This window comes from Ornithorhynchus anatinus, chromosome 17, assembly GCF_004115215.2.
Source record: "Ornithorhynchus anatinus isolate Pmale09 chromosome 17, mOrnAna1.pri.v4, whole genome shotgun sequence".
NCBI lineage: Eukaryota > Metazoa > Chordata > Mammalia > Monotremata > Ornithorhynchidae > Ornithorhynchus > Ornithorhynchus anatinus.
Genome location: NC_041744.1, coordinates 8,246,567 through 8,256,005, shown reverse-complemented (window position 1 = coordinate 8,256,005; position 9,439 = coordinate 8,246,567). Strand labels below are relative to the sequence as shown.

The window sequence follows — 9,439 nt, the reverse complement described above, 5'->3', positions numbered from 1 at the left end:
TTGTTAAGCAACAGCAGAAGGTGTTTGAAAATCGTGACAAGGCCCAGTTTCTGCTCCCCACCCTCACCCCTTGAGATAAGCAAACAAAAGCTTTTGCCATTCAGGAAGGATCAGAATACAGTTAAGCTACTTGGAATTTCCCAGGCTTCTGGAAGATACACAAAAGGTGGGAACATAAAAGTTGGGAGATGGTTTGATGTGATAAATGTGCTCAATCGCATAGTAAGCAAAGCATGATTCTCACAACTGTTTTTGTTTGACCACTCAGGACTGCATCCTAATTTATAAAGGAACCCATTTGAAGTATGTTGCATTAAATTGGCATTTATGGAATTCTGAATCTTTAAAAATTCATTAAATTGTAAGTTTCTTCACGGCAGTAATGCTTTCAAGTGCCTAGAACAGTGCTCTGTGTAGAATAAGCATTCAGTAATACTGAGAAGGAGGAAGAGCAGGAGGAGGTGTCCAACCTCCTCACGTCTCACGTCTGCCCCAGTCCTTAGTCCAGCTGCCTAGCACATAATAAAACCCTTAACAAATACCATATTTAAAAAGGGGGAGAGAAGAATGAAGCTCGGAGTAGCATAAACCAAGTCTATAATTTGGATACTTTGTAGGTGCTAGTGAAGTAGCAATAACAGTGTGAAGCTTACAGCCTTTGTAGTTTCTGGCTTGAGCTGTGTGACTTGTTGAATAGAGAAGGAAAAAGACCTGTGATTCCAGGTTTGGGAGTTTCCTCTGTGCAGAAATGCTGCCACAGCCTTTGGGTCTTGAAGAAGGAGAGTCCCCGAATAATCTTGCAGGAAGAGCAGAATGGGAAGCTTAAAGTTCATTTTGGGACACTTTTCCTTAGGAACCTAACTCCATTTATATCATGTAAATCAGTGGGTGAAAGATGCTGAATTTTGCTTTATGAACAACTTTTCAGGAAGTAACCTGTTTCCGCACATTAAGGTCTGTCTGCATTTCCAGCCTGAATTTCTGGAGCAAGGACCTTAAAGTCTGTAAGAGTGTCATCTTCCCGCTCTTTCGGACATTGCCCTTTCTCCTGCCCTGAAATGATGAGTGTACAGATTGAGATTGAGAAGTTAAACTTTGAGTTGAAAAAATGCCACTAAACAGGAAGGCAATTGATCTGATATTCAGATGTAGTGACCAAATAAAAAATTCTTTTCTGAGAAGGTAAGTACATCCATTACCTCATTAATGTTACCGGCATGAAAATGAACTGTGGTATTTTAGGGGAAATAAGTAATTCTAAAAAGATGGGATTACAGCAATAAGAATGAGATGTTTTTGCTTTTTGTGAGTAGTTATAAATCACATTTCTGAAAATTCCAGCCAAGACTTTCTTGAGAGGGACAGACACCTGTTCATTTATAATGATATTAAATTTATTACAGTAACAGCACAAGGCACATACTGATGAACTTACAATCTAGCTTGGAAACATTTATAACTAAACAATTGCATAAATTAATTACAGGTGCATCATATACATGTTGAAGGGAGGATATTTGGTTCTGTACAAATAAAACTCCAGTTTATTTCTGTTACCAAAGCTTAAAAGTAAACATGCCTCCAGTTCATTAAAGAACAAAAGCTTTGGAAGTTCTCATGTTATTGTGATTCATGAGGTGATCTGAATGGGTGAAAGATATTGGAGCCTACATAAGGCCATCTCAAATTGAAAGGAGGCCTATTTAGAACCAGCCTAACAAGAGAGGAAGGCAAAAGGCACAATGTCTTTTCTAATTGGTATGGCCGGGTCCCTCGGTGGAGATTGGCAGTTTGTGAACAATTCCTTGTGTAAATGTCTTTAAGTAAGGATCGGTGGATTGAGACGTCAGTGTGTCTGGCCTTATTTGTGTCACGATGTAACATGTTCGTAGACTGGGGGGATGTCAGTCCTGACAGTCTCATGGAAGCCAACCTGGGGCCTCGACACTTGGGGGATTAACCCACCTGAGATTGAAAGGAGACCCAGCCCCCAAGTCACCAGGGAATTCCACTGAATCGGTTCTGTATTAAGAGATACAGAAAAGTCTCGTCTTCAAAATCCTGTTGTCTCCATTGATTGGCTATCCTAGAAGGCTAGTGAACTTTAAGTAGGAAAGAGAGTCGCTCAGCCTGTTGGGGTAAAGTGGCAGGGTTTGTAGAATGTCAGGCAGCTTACGAACCCTGCTTTTCACAAGATTGGAAAAGCCCCTGAGTGGCCATCAGGGTTATTCGGCGCCTTCCTGTCTTGAGACAAGCCAACCCATTTTTTACTTTAAATCCCTAGCCCAGATTTTTCATCTGCCGTCCGCTCGGCTTTCCTGACTTTAGGGAAGGCAGCAGACTCTAGGTGGACAGATATAGCACCAACACTTTCCCGACAACCCGTAAGGCAAAGGTTCGCTCTCCTGCTAAAGGAGGGTTGGTCAACAGGGAAAATCAATTTTAAATGGTTTGCAAATGACCTTGGGAGCCTCTTTGCATGGGATAATGGGGTGCCTTGGGATGTCGATAATTGACACTAAGTAACCAGAGGCAACTGATGCTGTCATTACTATGCTATTTTCTGTGGAATGGGAATTTACCCTGGTCCATTTCACAAGAAAAGGACTCCCTCGTCAGAAGCTTAAAGTTTCTTGAGATTTATAACCCATCAGCACATCCAGTAAAATCACTGAAGGAGACTGACTAAATTCCAAAATTTTATAAAAGAAAGAAACTGGAAGTACTTGGAAAGGAAGGACAAACTATTAAAATGTCTACTTTCTCCACAAAAATAGATGTCTGTTGAACCATGTGGGAAGAGGTTATTTTTCCCAAGGGACTGGAAATGTCCAAACCCACTCTTTTTTAGAACTTTAAACACCCAGGTCGGACTGGAAAATAGTTAGACCTTGAAAGGTTCTGAGGCACTCATGGCCTCTAATGGAGTGGACTGAACTCCCAAGAGGCACCAGATTGTTTCATTATCTTGGAAATTTAGGGTCCACAAATTAGCAGGGAATCAAGAGGCTTGAGGCCACGCGTTAAAACGGAAGATGACACGGAGGGATTTGGAGAAATCATTTTAAAAAAGCCATCATATAGTCTTACGGGGTCTTAATGAAACACATCAAAAATCCCAATTGTGAAGAATCTCCTTTGGCATTACAGAAAGACTAGAGCTTGGGCTAGAGCTTTCTGAATGAGCACAGGGAGCAAATCTGTAAACTCCATTTCCTAAGAGTGGTAAGGAGCTCCCATCTGTGCACAGAAGTGTTGCTTTTTCAGATTAGTTCACGTAAGTTACCTTAACCTGAAACCATCGTGGGGGCAGGGGATCAGGGGTGTGCAATGGTGACTTAAAAAATGCAACTTGCTAGCTAAGTAGGATAAGGGCTATTTTGTTTTGACTTCACATGTTTGAAGCCTGAGATGCCAACACGAGAGCTAAGTGCCCTTTTCCCGTAATCGAGTGGTGGGGACTAATCTAAGGCTTGTTAGAGACATGTGGAGCCCCCAGAATCCAGCTCAGCATAGTAATTGCTCTTATCTCCAAATGCCGAGTGCTGATTTATATGCCAGGCGAATGCTGAGAAAAGGATCCAAGCTGGTTTCAACAGGAATAGTCAGTTACTGGGCATTGCGTAGGGTGTTTGCGTAACTGCACAAAAATTAAACAATCCATTACTTTGTTTTTCCAGGTTTATGTTTTGCAAGAGTTGGTGGGCTCTAAATCAGAAACATTTGACAGACCTAACCAGCTTACGTGGTCCAATCTTCTCCTCCTTAAAGGCAAGAAAGCAGGAATCTCTCCAACTGGTTTCATTCTAGCTTGTCAGAAGGCTGTTCATCAAAGACACCTATCTTCCTGACCACCAAAAAGGGACTGAAGCAGGGAAATCTGGAATCAGGATTTCTTGAAGTTTTGAAAGGGGTGATGACATGGCTGGGGAAGGTTGGGGGAGTGTTAGGAGGAGCAGAGCAGACCTCATAACTGCAGGATGCAAATATGAGTCATTTTCTTTCTAACATTTCTTATGCATGATTGAAAATTTCAGCTTGCACCGTCTGCTCTGCCAACTTATAGCTATTTCCCAAAGTGGCAAACCTTCAAAAGTCAGAAAAGTTGAATTTTTAATTCTGAAATGGACAATTTTCACTTTTGCTTTAGCATTGTATTTGACTTGAGGATTTTTGAAAGACTTTTAAAAAGTGTTTTTCGGCAACATTAATGACATTTCCCTTTAGGAAATCGTCTCCAGAAGCTACTTCTTTCTCAAGCACAATGGGTTTCTGAAAGTCCCGGCCATTTCTGGTGGATCAGTTAAAAGGGTTTGGCAAAAGAATAAGGAATGGATCATAACAATCAGTCTCTGGTTTTCCACAACCCAGTGAAAATGTCCCTGCAAAAAGTGCAGACCTGCAGACACCCTGCTTGCCCTGTGGTCAAGAAGTATGTTCAGAATTAACCTGTCGCTCCGCTGAACTCTGCTAATCATCTCTTAGCAGCCTTCTCCCAGCCAAGAGTATTAGTGGATGGCTTCTCATTTCCAAGTTCCAGACTGGGTGAGTTGGAGAAGATATTCCAAGGATGGACTGTTCTCTTCCCTGCATCTCTCCATATTCTGCAGGCCCTTCTCCCCATGCCCTGGCCTCAGGTTTAGCTACTCGTGCTGCAGGTTTTTCACGGCCCATCTCAGCTCATCTCCACATTCCTTAGTCGTTAGCCTTCTTCCACCACGTGGGCTGTCTTGTCTCCGATTCCATTTGTTTGATAAACTGGAGACTGTGTCAGTGACTCGCCTCAGCCGCCTCAAAGTTTGCTTTCTTTCTCCAGATGCTGTGTAGGGTTTGCCAGGAGAGCATCAGTTTACCAGATCCAGTAGATGGTTTGATGACAGCAGGTAACCCCCAAGATAGTAAGTGCTATTTTCTTGTAAGGAACCCCAGAGGATTTTGTGGGGAGGGGAATTTTGTGATAGTCCAATACCACCTTCTACTTGGGGCCACCCACCTCGGCACTGTACAAGCAAGAAAAAGGTTGGGAAGGAAAGAGGTGAGACAAGAACAATATGGCGCTGAAAGGCCATTCCTAGTCCCCGCGAGTCATCACCCTCCCACTTTTCCTGTTGCAGTGCAGACCCGAACCGACTTGTGATGAGCAGAAATGGGGATATTAGAAGCAGGTGAAGGGAGGAGGAGAGCAAGGAAACTAGAAGAAGACCTTCCCTCCCCCCACCTTGATTCTCTGCCATGGGTTATAAACTTAAGGTCCAGATCAAATCAGGGCTTGGCTAAATGAGGGACTCTCCCTGCGCTGAAGCTTTGGGAACTCAATTCCATTTGCACCAAGTCCTTGATGCTTTCTGGATCGATTGAGTGGTGTTTCTCGAGTTGAGGTTTCGCTCTTCTGGTTGTCAGTGAGGAAGTTTTGTCTCTCCTTTCACTTGCGTTCCAACTTGCCAGCGTCCCTTTCTTTTTCTAGCAGACTGGGAAATTGACTGGCTGAGAAAAGACAGGGCTGGCCTATGCCAGACTCGGTCATCCTAGGGGCAAAGTGGGGAGAAGATAAGCCCAGTGGCACACTTGTCTGGTTTCATCCCTTTCTGTGTCAGTCTGCCGAAGCTGTCGTAGAATGGCCTAGTAAATTGCTACATAGTTAAATGCGGGGACCGGTTGCAGAATGTTGCGTTGTCAAACTGGATCATTTACCCCAAGCTGTTTGTCTTCAACTCCTCCCTGAAGCACAGAAGGGGAAAAAAACTGATCTCACTTGACTGGAGAGGTGAGAGATTCAGGCTCATCAAGACAGATCTCAAACTGCAATTTGCAAAAATAAAGACAGCCAGATTTGCCTATGGAATAGCATCATGGTTCTGGGGGAAAGGCAACAGAGAGGAAGCTGAAGACCAGTGGCCGCATAAAAAGGGAAGAAGCTTGATTCCTTATGGGATGTAGAGCTTTCAGGTGATGTGTGTTTGTGTAGATTTACATATGTAAGTGTAAAGATACGTAGCTGCAGGAAAAGAATGAAGAAAGGTATATATGGTTTGTAGAGTGCCAAAAACCATTAGAGGAAAGAGGGAGAAAGGAGGCCAATGGGATGTGTAATATGGTAACAGTAGTACAGTCCGTATAAACACACCGCCCCCCATATTTTCCAGGATAGCTTACTACATCTTCCTCTGCCTACTCCACAGCCACACAAGGTTTGTTAAAAATTTCCAGCCGTAGAGCTGTGTGTATTACTCAGATAATATATGGCTATCAGAACAATGTCCCTGTGTTCTCTGACCCAGGTTATACACTCACTTGACACTGGAACCCTCAGAAAGCACAAACGGTATGGTCTGATTCAAATGATCATATGGAGAAGGTATCGGAGCACTCTCACAGACTCTAATCCCAGCTGCTGAGATTTCCCAACAGTGGTTCACACCAACTCCTTCGCACATCCAGACAGTAGCAGCTGCCCGCAGCCAAGCACTCAAACACACCCTCACACTTCCCACGTGGACCAGTTCAGAGGACTGTGAGAAGCTTCTTGGCGATGTCCAGCGGATGACATGGGAAGAAGGGGGTCGGGGGAGAATGTGGATCTGAATGCGGATCCTCATGTCCAGGTGCCCGTGGCTCGCAGGGTCTGGCCGGGCAGCGCCCTCCCATTCCTTGGCTCAGCTGGAAACTCAGTTCATTTGATGGGGGAGGAAGAGGGGCAGGAAGGCAGGGCAGGGAGAGATATACTTAGGAATGCCATTTTCCACTCCCTCGGCAGCTTGTTAGATAGCATTCATGCGGACATCCCCAAAGGGAATCTCTGTAGCTGTCTCTGGAGTGATACTTTTAAGAATTCGCTGTAAAGAAAGGACATTAAATTCTTATTTACAGACCTCAATAACATTCATCATTGGTATTCAGATTGAAGACAGAAGGTCCCTAAAATCTACATAGAAGGACCAGGGGAGGTGTTTTTCTTTTAGAGCACACTAAATTTCTTTAGCAGTGGAGGGCCTTGCGCTGAACTAAGCAAAAGGATTCTTGTTCTGGTGGGTACCAGCAAGCTTTGATAACATCAGATAAATCCTCACTAAACAAGGGCAGAGGGAGGCAGTGTGGTAAAATGGTACCTGGAAGGAACGGTGTGGGGGCAAAAAGAGTCAGAGAAAGGGAAAATAAAATCAAGGAAGTTTCTGAAAGCATAAGAGACTAAGTTGGTTTTTAACTTATAATAATAATAATGTTGGTATTTAAGCACTTACTATGTGCAGAGCACTGTTCTAAGCGCTGGGGGAGATACAGGGTAATCAGGTTGTCCCACGTGAGGCTCACAGTCTTCATCCCCATTTTACAGATGAGGTAACTGAGGTACAGAGAAGTGAAGTGACTTGCCCACAGTCACACAGCTGACAAGCAGTGGAGCCGGGATTTGAACCCATGACAATATACGGCATGTTTACAAATTATTATATAAACTGGTACTGCCACTGTGGTCAACATCTGCTGCAAAGAGAGACCAGCCTGGTCTTAGGAGGAGACTGGGCTTCCAGGTCAATTTAAAACAAACGTGGATTCTTGAGAGGGGAAACCCTGCTTAATTCCAGCATCCAGCTGCCTGGAATGGGCTTGAAAAAGAGGGGCTCTAGCAGGCTCAATAGATTGTGTGGGAGAATATTGACTCCTCTGTAGCCAAGACCACAGGAGGAGAAACTGAATTAGTGAAGACGTTTCACTACTCAGCCTTGCCTTAGGTGAGCTCAGGTAAGGTTTGTTTTCAGTTTAAGATTGGAAAAAGTCTGAAAATGCCAGAATTATGGTTCTAGCAAAAGATGTACAGCCTTTTCTCCTCTGTAACTCTTTACTTACATATTGGCCTTACTGTGGAAAAGTCCTTAACTGGGCCTCTGTACGCAAGAGCCCTTAATAGTCTTTTCCCTGTCCCATTCTTACAAACCTGTTCTGAGCGGTTGTGCTGGAGGTGGGAAGGGGGGATTAGAAAATGTGTGTCTGTTCTCATGACCTATTTAGTAGATTTTCAAAGCAAATCACCTTTAAGAGCAGGTCCAAACCCACCTCATTAAAGTAACCAAAAGAGAAGAGGCAGGGTTTGGCCTAAACTGGGAAGAAGAATGAATAAAAAGCTAAAAGGCCTGCCCTAGACTCATTCTTATCCAAGGTTTTTACTGAGTCAGGCAGGAGGGGGGATTCAGTTCCACAACAGCTTCCGGGGAAAAATCCCTGCTTTCTCCAGGTCGCTGGAGATGGGATTGCGGGTGAGAGGCTTGGGGCCTAGGACCAGAGTGAGTTATCCAGTAGTTAGAACTCAAACCATGTAAGACTCAAATAGAGCTGTGTTCCTATCTCTAATTGAGTTTTTTAACCCAAGACAATATTATCCTTGGCTTCCCACCCTCCTGATTCAGGCTTCCTGCACTTGATCCTGCCCTAAATCACCATGACTATCAGGTTGCCATTCCAGAAAACTGCTTGTGGGTATCACCTTTTGTTTCCCTCCAGAGAGTCCCTGACCCATTGCCGAAAACAAACAACAAAAACCCCACCGAGGTTTAAACCCCGGCAGGAGGCATCCATCCCAGTGTGAATTCTGGAATTGAGAAATCGGCCCCTGCTGAAGTTCTGCCCCGGCACTGAGAGCGATACCCTCTGAGGTCCGCAAACAAGTAAGCTGCCCTTCAATTGGGTTTCATCTATGGGAAAGATGCTGATAGGAGGTGATCCTCAGGATGAAATAGTTGCAACCAAGGTTCTCCAGGTCAGAGTTGGGAGAGTTCCCAGGGGCTGAAAGCGCTGAGCCTGTAGATCTTTACTGGCTGGGAGCGGCAGGGGCAACTGCAGCCACAAAGAATGGACCATCCAGTCCCCCCTTCGAATCCTTCCTTCCCGGCCATTCAGGCACTGAACGGGGTCATGCTTAGTAAAGAGGAAGAGGGATCTTAGGGAGTCTTGGGCAAATTTCTCCACTCCCTCTATGTTAGAAATTGCGTTAGAGACTTCAATCGCATTTACTGAGCGCTTACTGTGTGCAAAGCACTTGTTGCACACTGAGCACAAGGGGGTGCTAAGAGACAGTTGATTTACTTGACTTCTGAGTGCTGGGGGTTGGAGGTAGAAGAAACTGAACGAATACTGCTTACCAGTGTAGGAATAGCTTTGTTCAGAGATGCTTCCAAAATGATACTCATTTGGTCACTAGAAATGGTTCAGGCTCTGCTTTTTTTTTTTTTTTTTTTTACAAACCTTAAGAATCTGTGTGCCTGGCCTCCTGGAGTGGGTATGGTCAATTTGAAGCCGGGTGGAGAGGCAGAGGAACGGGCCAGAACCTAATTTGAGGAACTGAGCAATACGAACCCCTGGTCTAATCGATCCAGGCCAAAGATGAATCGCCATGGCCTGCTCCCCCATCGCCGGCCCTTGTTCACTAGTCTAATAAGAGTCACAGAGA

The 9,439-nt window shown here is 44.5% G+C and overlaps 1 protein-coding gene across 3 annotated transcripts in view; it reads right to left on the bottom strand.

Annotated features, from left to right (window-relative positions):
• Nucleotides 1-1,372: 1,372 nt before the first annotated feature.
• Nucleotides 1,373-9,439, bottom strand: part of SLC6A4 (solute carrier family 6 member 4) — a 46,362-nt gene continuing 38,295 nt past the window's right edge. For all 3 annotated transcript variants that reach the window (XM_029082883.2, XM_029082885.2, XM_029082882.2), the window contains exon 14: nt 1,373-6,833. In XM_029082883.2, coding sequence (XP_028938716.1) covers nt 6,759-6,833 — 75 coding nt within the window. In that variant the 3' untranslated portion in view covers nt 1,373-6,758. The remainder of the gene's footprint in view (nt 6,834-9,439) is intronic.